This window comes from Anguilla rostrata, chromosome 10, assembly GCF_018555375.3.
Source record: "Anguilla rostrata isolate EN2019 chromosome 10, ASM1855537v3, whole genome shotgun sequence".
Taxonomy (NCBI): domain Eukaryota; kingdom Metazoa; phylum Chordata; class Actinopteri; order Anguilliformes; family Anguillidae; genus Anguilla; species Anguilla rostrata.
Window position 1 is genome coordinate 20,351,153 of NC_057942.1, and position 18,045 is coordinate 20,369,197.

Here is an 18,045-nt window from a genome sequence, read left to right on the forward strand (position 1 = left end):
TGGGGGGGGGGGGGGGGGGACGTGTCAACCACATGCGTTTGTTTCTCTGCTGTACGATTGGCTGTTCGTGTAGTGTTTTTGTAGGTAGATAAAAACAGACTCATAAATAACTGTATCGAAAATAAATCTCATTAATTTATCATCGTTATCGTGAAAGATTTTATTGTGAAAATTATCGATATAATTTTATTGCCCAGCCCTAATTTCACTGTTATTTTGTTGTGACTACCGGTACTGTCTACAGTCAGAGGGAGTGCAGATTCACAGGCTTGAAGAGGAGATGTGCAGGCTGATCAGGCTATTCTTGGGCTACCTCATACCAGCCAGGTCCATCATGGATGTGCTTCTCAGGGAGGTGGACTATGGAGAGGGACATCAGTTGGCAGATGAAGAAAACTTATTTTCCATTTTCCATTACATTCAACTTGCTATGAGTTTGCAACCCCAGAATTTTAGCAAATTATTCATTTTTCTTAATTTTTTAGATAATTTTATTTAACCTTAATATACCATATGTTGCGAAACTGTTGAAATAATTAGGCTAGTTCTTGAAACTAAATCAATTTCAAAACAGTTGTATCGGAATTATTGCTGGATGTATCAAGATGTATTACCATCACATGAGAATGCTGTCTCAATTTCTTTGAAAAACATGGAGTACTGGATTACTATTTTAAAATCACACGTGAAAACACGTTTTCGTTGACCACTGCCCAGTGAAGATACAGAACCTGCAAAGATGGCCACAGACCAAAACACGGCTGGTAACAATAGCCCAGTCAACTCTTTAGTGAGAGAAGTGTGAAGTCATTTTTGTTTGTTTAATTACGCTAACCGTTTTCATACTCAAAACAGACTTTTGTTTTGAGTATGAAAACAGGTGTTGATACGGAATGTGGATGTGCGAATGTGTCTATCTTTCCTCTGGCAGGCTATTTAGCAACTGAACGATCCAACATCAAACATTATCAGTGGAATAAACTATATTCACACCGTAGGCTACAGTAGGATACATTTTCCCAAGACTTCTGGACTACAACAACCACCAGAAACTGCTGCCCATAATGAAATTTATGATCACAAAAAATGGACCAATGAGGTTTTCCTTGGTTGTTAAATCACCTTGGACTTCTACATTAACTACAATGAGCAGCAAGCGGTTTTGCCCTGAAATATGCGCAGTAGAGGCGGTTTCCCTGTTACTTCCTAGGCTTCACCACCTGTCCCCTCCTACCATCTCCAGTTCTTATGTACACTCTATGGTCTGTGCACATCGTTGACGGTCTCTCTCAAAAATTCCTCAAAAAAAACATAAGACAAAACAAATCAGGAGAATGCCGAGGTAGACAGCAGTAATGAACCGACATTATCTACAATCACTTCCTTCATTTCCCCTTTACCCATCAGCAAATACTCATATGTTAAACAATAATGGTTTATTTAAATAATTCAGTAATTTCAATAATTGTCCATTCCCCTATTCGGTAAACGAGGAACTAGACGCTGGCAGGAGAGAAACGACTACGGGAAATTTGCCTTGAATACATTCTAATTTAAAACAATTCACACAAAACCAAATAGCCAAAGCCTACTATACAGACCAATCTGGTGTGCGCTTATAATAGTGTGTGATATAATAAATACTGTTTCTTTTCCATTAATCATTTGGTATAGGACTGAATTGTGCATATACAATTCTCAAATGACGACTAGCAGCAGTGAGCAAAAAGTTATTTACCGTGTTACATTTATGATGCGTTACATTTATACAAACTCTCCCCTATATCCTAAGTGAATATATATATATATATATATATATATATACACATACAGGGTTTCCGCCAGTGTATTGCAAGCCTGGCGGCCCGCCGGGCCTAAGTTGACCCCCCGCTGGGCCTAAGCATCGGGGAAATTTTTGTAAAAAAAATTTTTAATGTATTTTTAATACGTTTTTAAACTACAGTTACAGTGGGGCGGCTCGGTTGAAAAGCTCACCAGCGACATCTGTTGGTTAAAACGTTAACGCACTAGGAAAACAGCAGGTGTGAGATCAGTGTTCTTTACTCTCATTGTGCGTAGAGTGACATTCAACACTTGACACTTCCAACTATCACAAGCTAACGTTACCTAGCAAGCCACCATTTCTTATTTAGTAGGCTAACTAACCTCGTTACAAACTGCGTTATCACTTCATCTCGTCGGTAAGTACATTCTTTTTATATTAACTTAAGCAGTGTGTAAGTAACGTTAAACTAGTAACATGAATGTAACGTTTGATATATTGTAACATTGCATGACTTATTAATCGCCAACGAAATAACGACTTCACTTGTTTATTAATAACGTTAGCTTGATGACATTGATGTGCACGACAACGTTGTAATAAAAATTTTCCTGACCGTGAAAACTGCCTGACTTGTTTACATTTTGGACAGATGTGGCTACAGAGTAAATCCATCATTGTTTCCGTCGCAGCACTTTCGACACAAGTAATATCGGAAAAATCCTAAAATTTCTTCTTACCGTGAAGAGCGCCTTAATATTTTCCTCACTAATGATGTATTATTTCACCCATCCGCTATTAATCAGAATGTTAATTTTTATGACTCGGCCTGCCCGATCTGCGGATTAACCGCAGTGCCCGCGGATATAACTGCGATCCGCGCATCACTAATACACACCTTATTTTTTTCCCCACCCGCATTCAGCGAAGAATAATACCAGGGTCAGAGCCAATCATAGGCAGAGTAGGGGCGGGTCTTCGCAGAATGCGGGTGGAGAAAAAAAATAACGATACACACATACACACACACAGAGACAGACCTGCTAAATGTCAGGTGCACTGGTGCGACCAATGAAAATGTTTAGTCGCAGTTGACAGATTTTTGGTCGCATGTGCGACCAAAATGGTCGCACCCTGGAGCCTTGTGATGGTTTATGAAGTCCTTTAATGTTGTTAATCATAAACACACCGTAAAAGCTAAAGGAAAAACAAATACAAAATACATGAATATAGCCTATTTACTTTAAATGACAGAAAACAACCTTTATGCACATGGCTGTACTAATCCCAAAGTCTCTTCTAAGTATCCCTTTATTTTGCTACTGAGTTTAAGCCAAAAAAAGTGCATATTAAATGTATAGCTTCAAACATTTACCGAATTGGGATGGCAGGTATGCCCCATACCTATACAGCACCGAGAGTTTGGCACTTTTCAGGGTTCCCCACAGAAATAACCACAACAGCCACAGACACTCAGCCCTTAAAAACATTAAATTCTGTACATGCTGACCCCATTTCAACAGACAGATTTCATAAACAACTTCACATGCCCACACAATAAAGCCCCAAACTAAGGGGATTTTGCGTTTTCTCCTTCTTCTCTTTCTTCTTCTTCTTCTTCTTCTTCTCATTCTTATTTTTCCTGCCGCCTATCCCACTAACAACATGTCTCCCCATTGGACATTTTACCGACACCAGCCAAATCTTCACCTACACGACCCAATCAAAAACTCGCATACACACGCAAAATACCCATACCTTTTTACTCCGAAACATTTCCAGTTTAAATAGCTAGTCTGCCTGTGGCCTAGTGGGCAAGGTTACAGTCTTGGGAACATGGGGTCCTAGGTTCTATGGGGTCCTAGGTTCTACTTAACTCTACATAATTGTCTACTACTTCTCAAGTATTGCTTTTGCACCATATCTACCCGCCGTTCACCGAACGTATACACTGCATTATGACGTACGGTCTGCACATTCAGTTATTAACCGGCTACAATATTGCAAAGCCATATGGATTCAACGGGAGCTCTTCTGTGCTTACTGGCCTGTGTTCTTCTTTAAAACCACGGACAGGTTTGCTAATGATATTTCACACATTGCATAGCTATGTCATGGTGCTGCACGAACAAAGTCACAGACTGGTAAACCTCCGGTTGAAGGATTGAATCCCGCCTCGCCCTCAGGTAGATAATTTCCTCTTTTACACTAACGTTTTCTTACGCTTATATTTGCTTTACCAAAACTCACTCACGGCCACCCATATGCATTTCATGACGGCAAATGTATTCCTTTTATTAAAAAGTTATACCAGTTCACCGCTGAGCCATTTCTACTAACTATATTACTTCACTTGGCTACCGTACAAAACCTTCTTATCAGCAAACGCCACGTTTCTACATTCATGTTACCTCGCCCTGTTTTCTATCTACCCACATACAAACAATTACTACGTATGTACGTTCTGCAACTCCCCATTGAAACATTACATTTAAAATCATGACTCACTCATAATTATAACTACTAGTACTGAACATGAGAAAAGCACATCAGTGCAGTAGATTTCACACGTTACTTAACCCTCCACTTTAACGACTACTGATTTATACAGACTGTTATATATACCATTCAATAAGGAAACTAACCTCGCTCATGGTCACTTCATTTACTTCGCACTTTACTTCGTCTGTGATCATGTCAACCTTCACCTACATGCCCATTCTGCTAAAAACATATTGTTTCAACTACGCAATTTCATAATTTATCCTAATTTCTCTCACACTGTTGTTATTTTCTCATATGCAAAGCCTGCTGGGACATATGCGTCTGCTTCTATTCTCCACTATCAAGTTTTCCGGTTCTAGTTTAGCAAAACAGCGAAGAGGATTCCTACCTGCAGATAAGCCTATCAAAATGCCTTATAAACCTTACAAACACTACAAGTGCATCTCCACGAAATAACAGACAACGGAGCAGGACAGAAGGGTACACAAGTTGCGACCTAGGGAGCTCTAATTCTTCGGGCTTGCTGATTCTTTTGTCAATCAAGGCTCATTGGATGGCCGTCAAATCCGTGAGTACATACACTGGCCATATTTCACCTGCGTTTCTGATGCGTTTACACTCATGCCATCGCACCCTTTGTCACAGCCACTGTTTTACATATATAGCAAACCGAAACTGCTAAACGGTACACGCTCATCAGACTGTACAAATCAAGGGGCAACAACTGGCCTCTATGAGTGAAGCCTTTTACCCCAGTGGCTACTGCGTGAACTGCAACGCCTGGTTGCAAAATGATCTTGAAACCCCGCCCACCCAATGTTAAGTCAATGGGGAAAGCCTGAAAAGAGGCCAATTTTCTCTGAGGAAATATAAAGTCAATAAATTTTTTACACAAGAAATGATGGTTTATCTAGTTAATCCCATCCCTTGTAATGTCTCCCCTGGGTCTGATTTTTAAAAATAATTCAGCCAGAATTCCCAAATCTGGGTTAATTTCAGTGCGTGCAATGTGGCTTGTCCTACTACCGTATGACCATATAAGGATTTCCCCATCCTCACAGCCAGGCAGAGTGCTTCAGCGGCAGGTGTGATGCTGTGACGTTTTATTCCGATTAGCTAGCTACATACGATCTCACCATTTAAAAGTCCAAGGTCCAAAAATGTTGTGTGCTGCGTTCAACTGTACTAACCGCTATTCTAAGGATTCTTCTCTCCAGTTCTTTTGGTTAGTACATTTGAGACATTTTCCGATAAACAAGGTTCTATGTCAAAACACGATTTCTGACCAGTTTGGGGTTTCAGTTGATTCTCATAAAGTCTCATCTTTTATAATTTGTATATGTTGTTGGTGAAATCAGATTTGTAAGCAGTTTTGAAGCTTCTTTAAGAAGACAAGCTAGCGGGATTTGCTTAGCTAGGGGGAGCGAGCTTACTGTCTTGCTATCGACCTATCTGTCTATCTACCTACCTTGCTAGCTAGCTATCTCGTGATACATCTGTCTAGCTATCTAGAGTTCTGTTATCTTTCTGTCTATATAGCTAGCTAGCTAGTTAGCTAATGATCTATTTTATCTATTTTTTATGTAAATTTCGTAACACTAAACATATCTTGCACAATTAACTTTTTTGAAATGTTATGACAGTACGGTTATGTGGTTGCAAGGCCATGCTTGTTGTCCAGACGTGGGCGTGTCTAATTACCATGTAAGGTAGTCGAGGTGGATTTTCCTGTAGTCATGTAGTCTTTCGCTCCACTCCGCTTGCGTTGGTTACAACGAGCACTAACCATAGCAAATCAGTGGGTGACGTCATGAAGCACTTCGTCCATATTTTTATACGGTCTATGGTACAAATTCACACAAGGATAGCCATAATCCATAACCGTTTCTTACAGGGTCACTTCGCATTTCTCACTCTCACAATAAAACGCTTTGCAAAAAGAAATGATATCTCATAAAAAACACGTTTTCAACGTACAAAAATGCCAAGTTACTCACACATACAAGACATACACCGTCTATAACTATAAATTCATTCAGACTGCCAAAATCCAGGCCTGCCATTAAAAGTATTGATATCAAAATGACGCCAAGTCAATATAGGCTATCTTGCCTCACCAAAATTAAATAAGATGTATTCCAAAGCAATGCTACCCAATATTTCCTCAATTCTTTCAAGTCACCTGGCCCTGTGTTTTGTAATCTTACCATTTTACATTTTAATCTTACCATGCAAACTTTGTGTCAGATCAAAGCGTCAAATATTTCCAATTGCCTCATGGAACACATTGAAAGTCATGTAGAAAACTGCTGGTGAGTAACTACAGGAAGCATATTTCTCCAGAAAACATGTTTATACTTGCTTCTGAACTGAATTTGAGCAAATGTACAAGTGATTGTGTATTTGCTACATACAATAAATACTGCATGTAAAATACATATTGTACATACATGCATACAGAACTTCTTTATCCCCATGGGGACATTTCCCTCGCAGCATGTTACATTCATATTTACGAACAGACATTTATACCAAGAAACATACAATCATTCATGCAACAGAAAGGCTGGGCAGCGAAATACATATCAATACAAACTGGACATATAGACGCCTATTCAGTCAATCTTGACTGTGAGAAAGCCATCCACACATATGTTTGGCCTGTCCATGTACTGCATGCTTATACACACAGGGCCAAGTGACTTGAAAGAATTGAGGAAATATTGGGTAGCATTGCTTTGGAATACATCTTATTTAATTTTGGTGAGGCAAGATAGCCTAGCCTATATTGTTTGTAGTACCATAACTTGGCGTCATTTTGATATCAATACTTTTAATGGCAGGCCTGGATTTTGGCAGTCTGAATGAATGAGTAAAAGACGGTGTAGCCTATGTCTTGTATGTGTGAGTAACTTGGCATTTTTGTACATTGAAAACCTGTTTTTTACAAGATTAAAATGTAATTCCATGAATGTGTATTCATATAATTTGGACCCATACATCACAATAGTCTTAACTATTCTTCTAATTAATTATATTTATTATTATCTTAGTGCGTATATTCTGAAAGGTACAGTGTTAGCGTTGCTCGGTCCTGTAACATGGGTCTCGACAGAATATAACAAATAGCATGTCTTTAATGCAGCGGACAACCACCAATGTATATTGATAATAACCCAAAACGCGCTTAACCACAAACAAGAGCGCTAACATCTTAACGTGTTCTGCACATCAAACACAACAGTTTAAAACCAAAATAATACAAAATGCCTGAAAACAGCTTGTTAACAAGGCACGAAAAATTCTGATACAATTAGGCTACCATATAGCACATAATAGACTATGGCAATTAACATAGCAGGTAACACATGTTAGTTCACAAAACTAACTATTCATTCCACAAGTGTTAACATATTATATATATATATATATATATATATATATATATATATATATATATATATATATATATATATATATATAGGTTATATATATATACACATACAGTATGTTTAGAAGAAGATTTACCAACCTTGTGCCCTTATCAACCAGGCGCTATACCATTGAGAACTTAAAATAAACCGTACATTTTATAAACCATTTTTACATAGCTCAGAAGAAGCACGAAACCGTCCAGACCCACGGTGCACCGTAGCATTACATATACAGTCAGGGATCAGCAAGTAGCGATTATGTTCCAGGGATCAGTCATATCCTAAAAGTGTCATGAGTAAAACTTGGCTAACTATATAGCTAGCTAGCTATGGCATGTCCTCACCTCTGTACCGTTGTTGTCCTCCGTGTGTCCATCTGTATCGGTCGTTGTAGTGTCCATATGTCCATACATCTGCATCGGTGGTTGTAGCTGTGTGTCATTAGCTCCTACTCATGCTTGCAGGATAGCATCCGTAAGCGGGTTGTAGCTGTGTGTCCGTAGCTCCTACTCATGCGTGCAGGATAGCATCCGTACGCGCTAAGTGGTTAACTAAAGTAGGCGAAACGCGAACATGTTAGCGTAGGCGATAAAGCTGTGCTTAAAAATCTCGTGCCATTGGAAGTGCGCCCTACTCATAGACCATGACCACCTGCGCATGCGTCCTACAGCGTTCCACGAAACATCCCTACATGGAGTGACCACAATGGAGTGACCACAAAAAAAGTTGAATATTTCAAAAAGTTTTGAATATTTCAAAAATCTGAATACAAGCAACAATGTCTGGAACTAGCCGGTCATTTTGGTGTAAAAAGTTTGACTGTACTGCAAAAACTGTAGAACTAGTAGAAAAATTGGGCGGAAAGTGCAGATAATAAGAAATATGAAAGGTACCAAGAGTGGGCTTGCCGGAAACCAAGATGATAATGCAAGATGAAAAATGCATTCAGTGCCATGAAAAAATATTTGTCCCTTTCCTGATTTCCTGTTATTGCATATATATCACAATGAATGGTTTCAGATCTTTAGACAAAATGTAAATGTAATATTAGACAAAGGGAAACTGAGAAAACATATAACACATTTTTAATGTGTTACATGTTTTCTCATAAAATACATTTCATTTATTTTATCAAAAAAAAGGTATCAAACAACCACATCAGCCGTGTGAAAAAAGTAATTGCCCCCTCAATCCAATTAACCAAATTTAATTGATTAAATTCAGCTGATTGAACACGGCCAGGACTGATGGCAGACAGCCCTGTTGAATCTAAACCTCACTCATATTGAACCGTATATTGAAAAATGTTGTTGAAATGTATCAGTCTGAAAATTTAGTTACAAAGCCATTTCTAGGGCTCTGGGACTCCATCAAACCAAAGTCCACCAAACCACATTTGCAAAAAAGCACTTGAATGATCCCCAAACCTTTTGGGAAAATGTTCTATAGACAGAGGAGTCAAAAGTGGAACTTTCTTAATGACACAGGTCCCATTATGTCTGGCGTAAAGCAAATAAAATATTTGACAGTAAGAACATCATACCAGCTAGTCAAACACGGTGGTGTGATGGTGTGGGAGTTCTTTGCTGCCTTGGGACCTGGACCATTATTGAATGAACAATGAATTCTGCAAGTCTATATATGAATGGCTGAAAAGAAACAAAATTAAAGTTTTGGAGTGGCTTAGTCAAAGTCCTGACTTGAACCCAATAGAGATACTGTGGCAAGACCTGAAACAAGCCGTTCATGCTCAAAAATCCATCAATTTGTTTGAATTAAAGCAGCTCTGCAAAGAAGAGTGGGCTAAAATTCCTTCACAGCAATGTGAAAGACTGATATCAAATTATAGGAAGCTTCTGATTGTAGTTATAGCTGCTAAAGGTGGTTCAACCAGTTAGGTTTAATTGATTTAATTAGCGGTATTAATGTGATGAGAAGCGATTTGTCGTTTGAATGCATAACACGCAATTCCTTGCGCCCACTCCCACCAGCATTTTTTTTTTTTTTTTTGCCTCAGATTTCACATCAAACCATTTTTTTTTTTTTACTTCATCAGTTGTGCACCCTTCTCCGGATACAGCGTTCACTGAACGGGTAATTGCATCCCATGCATCTTTTTTGTGTTATTTTATATCCACTACTGACACTACTAAATATGACAGGTTGTTTGCTGTCCACTTCCTGCAGCAATACCTCCACTTCAGAACTACTGAAGTTTTTCTTACGTTTGGAGTCCGGTCCGTCTTTAGATTTTTGTTTGGGCATTATTGACTTCGCTCTCAACTTTTCTTTTCGATTTCTGTGTGCACACACGTCCCTGCAGTCTCATGCCCTTTTATGGGGATTGGCGGGGCATTTACCTATGCTAATTAGGAACAACTGGCAAGCACTTTCCATTTATGAGGACAACGGGATTCATCATTTTAAGAACACAGGTACGAACAATTCTGCGGTTGAAGAACATGTCGTGAATTACATTACATTACATTCATTTAGCAGACGCTTTTATCCAAAAAAAGTGCATTTTCATGATCGTAGACAACTGCTGAACACGGGTTCAGTAAGGTACAATTACTTATTTTGTGAATCTGACGTAGACTTTTCTTAGGACCTTTCTCAAGAATAAATTTAAGAAAAAACTTTGGTGAATGAGGCCCAATGACTATAAAATAATCACCTGGAATAATTATTCATAAATATTTCAATAATAATAATAATTTTATATATATGTATATATATATATATATATATATACATATATATTAAGTAAACAGGTACATGCAAAAACATGGATACAGACCTTCGCATGGGTACTTCACATGCTGCTTATAACGAGTTTTCTTCACAAAAGCCACAGGAAGGACACGTGTACTGTCCTACAGAAGAAAGACAAGCTCCAGGGTGTAAAGTTTGCAGATGTGTGATGATGGTCATTAAAATATGTATATCAAGAATACTATCTTTATAAGACATTAAAAGTTTGCTGGACAAGAATGCTTGAAAGATGAGACAGAGCAGTTCTGTACAGAGCAGTTCCATTCATGAACACAGTAAATAAATAAAATAAAATACAAAAACATAAGTACATCTGTCATGTTACATCGCACCATCCCTCCCTTTAGACCCCAAAGTCAGACTCTCCTACCAGAAAAGACTGGCCGAACAAATGTGTGTGTGTGGAGTATGCAATATAAAACAAACAAAAACCAGGGCTAGGCAAGGAAATGAGCGGACTCACCCCAGATGTAGGGAAGCTGTCCTCTGGCCTATGCCTGCCCAGTCTTCAGGCCCCTTCTAAGGGCATGAACCTTCTCTAGCTTTCTCCGTTTCATTGGAGCAGTCCATGTAGTTTTATTCATAGGCAAAACTATCAACAAGAAATATGTGCAGTCAGAAGCACTTAAAATAGAATTTTTAAACCAGAGAGAAAAGGACTTGTCATCTCTCTGTCATTCTTTAACACTCAGGCATCTTTCATGTCAGACTCACATAAGCAGTCTGATCTTCCAAAAACTCCAGCATCCACAAAAAAGTGGTCACTTAAAACAATGCACTCCACTAGGTGAGGACATTTTATTGCAAAATAAGCCAGTAACACACTGAGCAAAGCTTCCGCACGGGAAGCATCAATCCCACACACAAATGGTAACACAGCAACAAAACTTTCTATTTTAACACTCATCGACAACTGCTCATCTTCCTCAGGGTGGTCACACCTCAATTCCTAAGGACTGATGGTAACTAAGGATGGAAAGTGCCAGCATGTTGTTTTAGCAACACTTGCTCAAAGAAAATAAATGGTGTGTGCGCACGTTTCTTGATTTTGAGTGCGAGATACAGGATAGAATCCCCTAACCTTCAAAGACCACAGGGGAGGCAATTATTCCAAATGACATTACCATTTATGTGACGAGTAGTGCTATGATGAACGCGGTCCGTTAGCTGGTTTTCCAGGTTGACTTCTAAATTCCCTGGGTCTGCATTATACATGTGCCTCACCAAAACTGAAAGGACCTCCTGGGAGGGATCTGAAACCATATGACCAACAGAGATGATTTCTCACACCAGAGCTTGGATTCTGACAAATTCCTATTCACTAAACAATGGCTAAGGTCTTGTAACCTAAAGGTCGCAGGTTCGATTCCCCGATAGGACACTGCCGTTGTACCCTTGAGCAAGGTACTTAACCTGCATTGCTCCAGTATATATCCAACTGTATAATTGGATACAATGTAAGTCGCTCTGGATAAGAGGATCTGCTAAATGCCTGTAATAATAATAATAATAATAATATATTTATTATTGTATTATTGTAATAATAATACAAATAATTAACTTTGTAAGCCCACTAGGGAATTGTGAAACTAATTGCTTGAATCCCTACAATTATTATAGCTGGTGCTTGCCCATTGTTACTTCGTATTTTTGAGAAATAACTGGACATCGTTACCTATTAAAATGTAAGTCTGCTTGTTTTTTCACTACGCTGGATTTGACCTAGGGCTACTGGCAGATCCCCTTGTCTCCGGAGGAAAAAATAGTCTTCTCCACTCTGTACGGCTTATACCAATTAGTCACACTTCCTTTGGGGCACCCACCACATTTCAAAGCCTGATAGACGGGGTATTACGCCCTTTGCATATAATGCGGCCTACCTGGATGACGTGATCATTCATAGTGACACCTAGGAGCAGCATGTGAAGCAGGTGGGGTGGTGCTTGAGTCTTTCAGGCGTGCAGGGCTTACTAAGTGTGCACTTGGATGGAGGGAGGTACGGTATCTTGGGTACCACTTGGGTGATGGGCAGGTGCATCCCCAGGTGGATAAGACGGCAGCAATTGCGGCCTGCCCGCGGCCCAACATGAAAAAAGAGGTAAGTCGGTTCTTGGGGCTGGCAGACTATTATAGACGCTTACATCGGACGCACGCTCGTTGCCAAGGTTATGCGCTTGGCCCGAAGTTAACTTCCGCTCTGTGTTTGTTTATTATTAGGGGTCCAAGCAGCGAAGCTTGTGGAACCCTATTGTATCTGTTAGGATTATTAGGGGTCCAAGCAGCGAAGCTGGTGGAACCCTATTGTATCTGTTGGATTATTAGTGGCCCAAGCAGCGAAGCTGGTGGAACCCTATTGTATCTGTTAGGATTATTATTAGGGGTCCAAGCAGCGAAGCTGGTGGAACCCTATTGTATCTGTTAGGATTATTAGGGGTCCAAGCAGCGAAGCTGGTGGAACCCTATTGTATCTGTTAGGATTATTATTAGGGGTCCAAGCAGCGAAGCTGGTGGAACCCTATTGTATCTGTTAGGATTATTAGGAGTCCAAGCAGCGAAGCTGGTGGAACCCTATTGTATCTGTTAGGATTATTATTAGGGGTCCAAGCAGCGAAGCTGGTGGAACCCTATTGAATTTGTTAGAATTATTAGGGGTCCAAGCAGCAAAGCTGGTGGGACCCTATTGTATCTGTTAGGATTATTATTAGGGGTCCAAGCAGCGAAGCCGCTAAAAGTGTCTGAGGCTCAGCAACCATAAGTCCTAGAGCAACCAAATTTGGCAGGTGGGTTCCTACGGCCCCCCACTACTCAGGCACTAAAAATCACCTGTCGGCCAGATGGTGGCGCTATAGCAAAGGGTCATGCGTAAAAGGCCATAACTCCCACACCATAAGTTAGATCAACACAAAACTTCATAGAGCTATGCATCTGAACGTGCTCTACAACTTTGCCATTTGGAGCACCTATGTCCGCCATATTGTTTGCCCGCTATTTGGACTTTTTTATTAGTAGGGGTGCGGAAGAGCTGGAGCTCCAAATCTAAGTGTTACGACATCTAGTAAACTTTTTAAGGCAAGCGACATCCATGGCGACGCAAGTAATCCGACACCATAGGGTCTAGTTTTTATCAGTGAGGGGAGGGTCAAGGCAACATCACGGTCCTGCAGATTCCTTCTGTACAGCATCAGAAGGATTTGACCATACCTGACGACGCACTCCACCCAGCTGCTTGTCCAGGCTATGGTGACCTCTCGCCTTGATTACTGCAACTCTCTCCTTGCAAGCCTGCCAGCTTGTGCCATACAGCCACTACAGATGATTCAGAATGCCGCTGCCCAACTCATCTACAACCTTCTCAAATTCTCCCACGTCACTCCTCTGCTGCGATCACTCCACTGGCTACCGGTCGCTGCCAGGATCGGGTTCAAAGCCCTGACCCTTACTTACACTGCTGCCAACAGGACAGCCCACATCTACTTGCAGGACAGGACACAACTAAACTGTGTCTTGGCTAGAAATAGCTGTACAAAATAAGTAGCAGTTAGGGTGAAATGCACTTTTTGTACGTCGCTTTGGATAAAAGTGTCTGCCAAATAAATGTAATGTAATGATTTTGCTTTTGGAGTAGCGTTTTATAGGTCAGCGTAACCGAAAATTTTCTCCTCTGCCAATGTCTAAATAAATAATACGGTAGGCTACTCTACTCACGCAGGTCGCGAGTTGATATTTCGTCTTTTGTTTCGTTTTTTCTCAAAGTCGTATTTATTATTTGAAATGTGTATTTATGTGTTATTATTCTCTGTCTCTGAGGCGCTCGGAAATGTGCATTCTCTGCTAAGCTGAGCAATGGATTGGAATATGTGTCTGACGTAGTGTTGCACGTTATACCGAAACTTCAGCACTTTTTCGGTACTTAAAAAAAAAAAAGAAACGGTTTGGTATTAGAATTTTCCGACATTCGGTAGTTTTGTGTCAAATGTAAAAGCCAGGGAAATGTGTCTCCCGCATTACTGATTGAGAGGATGAAAAGTGTAATTTGTGAGAATCTTCGCTAGATGGCAGTAGCAACTAAGGTTGCCAAGTGAGGTGACGGGCGCTTGTGCATTCCTTCGTTGATACAGCGCAAGCTTCGACTCAGTTGACTTCAGTAGCATTAGGTGTTCTAATTTGTAAACATTTTATTATAGGAAGATGCTGTATTGTTATTAAAATATGATGTTTTTAGATTTATTTAAAAGTGAAAGACCTGTTTAAAGATTATTTAGTTTACAATTGTTAAATTTTTGAAATATATTTAATATATTTTTCTATTATTTAGTGTTGTAACACTATAGGCCTATGCTTATTAATATGTTGAACAGGCTTCAACTTAAAGGTTGTTATTAAACTAGGTTTTTAATAAACCGTGAATTCGAAAATGAGGTCAACCCTTGTGGACATTACGTTTCTGATCTATTAAGGTAATTTCAGTATCGTTAGGTACCGAGTATTGAATCAGTATCGCTTCAGTTTCGAGTATTGTGATACTAAACCTGGTATCGATATCAAAGTCAAAATTTTGGTATCATGTCAACACTAGTGTGATGCTTTTTTTAGTTGCGGCGCAGAAACACTGCAGCTGTACATTCTCACACGCTGGGCCATCTAAGTGTTACGACATGTCATCTAAGTGTTACGACATAGCAAAGGCCTTTACGGGAAGCGGCCAGGACACATCCATGGCTACCTAACTAAGTCATCCGACAGCGTCTCTAAGCACAAAATTGGCCATAAGTCATCAATTTTTTATACAATCATCATGATATTCAGTAGATATGTTGGGTGAAGGTATATGATCATGAGGAGAAAGCCATTTTAAAATCGCTCCATAAGGGGCGCGATGGTGCCAATGCTTGGACCCCTTCCAACGCCGCTTGCGGCTTTAATTGGGTTTGTGTTTATTGGCTAATATGGCACTGATTACAAATGGAGTGAAAGTTAAACTGATGAGCAGACTGACGTTGGGCTCAGGTTGTTGTGCTGTGCGATGCAACCTGACCTCAGGAACAAACGCCATCTTGAAAATCTGTTAAAAAAAAGAAGAAAAAAAACATAATTTAACTTTGTAACCCCACTAGGGAATTGTGGAACTAATTGCTTGAATCCCTGCGATTATTATAGCTGGTGATTGCCCATTGTTACTTCCCAACAATTCAACATACCTGACACAAGATGACAACTGCAAATCCACGTTTCGGTGCCTGGATTCCAGATGTTTCTGCGAATTGCAGCGATCCATTTGCTTCTCTTTTCTTTAGCTTTCGGCAGTCTGTAAAAAGATAGCTCTGATTTCTTGTTGAATCTATTTGTACAGTCAGTCGCAAGAGCTCTTTCCAAATTTAGATGTGTTTTCACGGCATTCAAGCTGAACGCTAACGCTATCACTCAGTAGTCTTTCTGCCACTCGGCGGGTGTAACCGCAGCGACTTCCACCTACTGTGACGTCATGTGCATACCCTCTATAAATAGTAGTTTGTGGGAGTATTTGAGTCAAGATAACATCAAATGGCCTTTTAAACCACACATAAAATATTTTGTGTACTTAAAGCATTATCGATTTAAAATGAGGCTTTATCTGTCAGGTGCGTGGGGGGTTAGGACCCAAACGCAGAGTGAGGGGGAAAAACTCAACACTCCAAATGGTATGAACAAAAGACTTTACTTAACAAGTTCAGGACAAAAGGGAACAAAAGGCCTCGCAGGGCAACTCTTTAAAAAAACACAAAGTAAATCTACAAAACTCAGGAAACAAAGAAAATCCAAAAATCCAAGAATGCATGGAAAAACGGAAACACACAGGGAGCTACTTAGGCGGAAAGACACAGGGCAGAAACATGACCAGAAGCACACACAAAAACAAGGATCCAGCACCTGAGTCAAGGAAGAAGGGAACTTAAATAGACCCGACACTGACGAGACACAGGAGGGCACAATGAACAATCAGGCCACAGAGAGGGAAGGGAAACCGAGACAAACCAAAAACAATAATAGAATAATTGAAAGCAATAATACAATTAAACAGGGGGAGCAGGACACAAAACAGAAGTGCCGCCATCTGGCGGCCCAACAAGGAAAGACAGAGACGGAAACACAGAACCATGACATTATCTGTTAAATATAGACTCTCACACCTCATTCACTATCATTTCTGTTGCATCTTGCAGAGTATGCATCTTCTTACTCTGTGGTAATACAGAAGATTAACAAGTATTTATACACTGAAACCGTTCTAGTAAGATTTATACCAAACATTATTCTCCCCTTGTCTATAGAGAGGTAATACTAAATCAGTTCATAATGCATATCCATTACAACAAAAGCTACCCTTGAGAATGCAGTCATGCTAAATCATAACTTTAAAAAATCTTATAAACCAGGTGTAGAATTTAAAAAACCTGTGGCAGTGTTCTAGCCCAAACCTCATCAAGTGGCCTTTTAAACCACACAATATATTTTGTGTACTTGAAGCATTATCTATGCAAAATGAGGCTTTATCTGTTAAATATAGACTCTCACCTCATTCACTGATATTTCTAGTCCATCTTGCAGAGTATGTGCCTTCTCACTCTGTGGTGATACAAGAGATTAACAGGTCTTTAAACACTGAAACTGTTCTAGTATATATTATTCCACAGAATTATTCTCCCCTTATCTTTGTAGAGAGGTAATACTAGAAGTGTGTAATCCAAATGTTTACAACAGAAGCTGCTCCTGTGAATGGAGTGCTGCTAAAACATGACTTTATCAAGTTCTTACAAACCAGGTGTACAATATCTCGATAGTAGTTTGTTGGAGTTTTCTAGTTAAAACAACAGCAAATGGTCTTGTAAAGCCCATATAATATATTTTGTGTACTTAATGCATTATCTATTTAAAATGAGGCTTTATCTTTTAAATATAGACCAGGGTCGGCAACCTTTTTGATATGAAGTGCCATTTTAAAATTTTCTTGTCACTCAGTGTGCCATATCAACATTAAGGTTAACATTAATTAGTTTAATTATGACACCACACCAAAATTTGGTTACAACGTTGGTTCTGAAAGCATACAGGTGTACTATGAATATATATTATATAAAAACGCAACATATTTTTCTAAATGTTATTATTTTGTTTTAATTCTTCAAAGAATAACATCATGATCATCTCTATCTGTGGCACTGTCAATCTGTCTTTCTGTGGTACAGAGACCTTCAGTAGTAACAACTTCAGAGGTGAGGAAGGACTTTCATGTCCTATGCATGGAAACAGTCTCTCAGTATCGGTCTCAGTATCAAGATCAAAGAAGTCCAGCTGTGGTTACAAATTATATCCACCAGGGGTCAGCACACTGCTTTCAATGACATTCCCTTATTGTCAATGACAGATATGAGTACTAGGCTACTGCAGCATACTGAAATATGAAATATGAGCACTAATAATGAACACACTGCAGCATACTGAAAGGGAGTATTAAGTGTAACAAACAGAAATATGAGCACTATACAAGTATGCTGCCATGCTTATGAAAAC

General features: G+C 39.5%; 2 protein-coding genes across 3 annotated transcripts in view; both read right to left on the minus strand.

Annotated features, from left to right (window-relative positions):
• LOC135233753 (E3 SUMO-protein ligase ZBED1-like) overlaps positions 1–14,274 on the minus strand; it is a 46,716-nt gene extending 32,442 nt beyond the window's left edge. Inside the window, exons 1-2 of the mRNA XM_064297613.1 lie at positions 10,523–14,274; positions 8,067–9,371 (exon numbers count right to left, since the gene is read on the minus strand). The gene's annotated coding sequence lies outside the window, so the exon portion shown is untranslated. The remainder of the gene's footprint in view (positions 1–8,066; positions 9,372–10,522) is intronic.
• A 144-nt stretch (positions 14,275–14,418) lies between these two features.
• The window catches only part of LOC135233752 (uncharacterized), a 45,596-nt gene continuing 41,969 nt past the window's right edge, over positions 14,419–18,045 (minus strand). For both annotated transcript variants that reach the window (XM_064297608.1, XM_064297609.1), the window contains 4 exons: positions 17,050–17,100; positions 16,665–16,715; positions 15,696–15,802; positions 14,419–15,559 (listed from right to left, as the gene is read on the minus strand). In XM_064297608.1, coding sequence (XP_064153678.1) covers positions 15,788–15,802; positions 16,665–16,715; positions 17,050–17,100 — 117 coding nt within the window. In that variant the 3' untranslated portion in view covers positions 14,419–15,559; positions 15,696–15,787. The remainder of the gene's footprint in view (positions 15,560–15,695; positions 15,803–16,664; positions 16,716–17,049; positions 17,101–18,045) is intronic.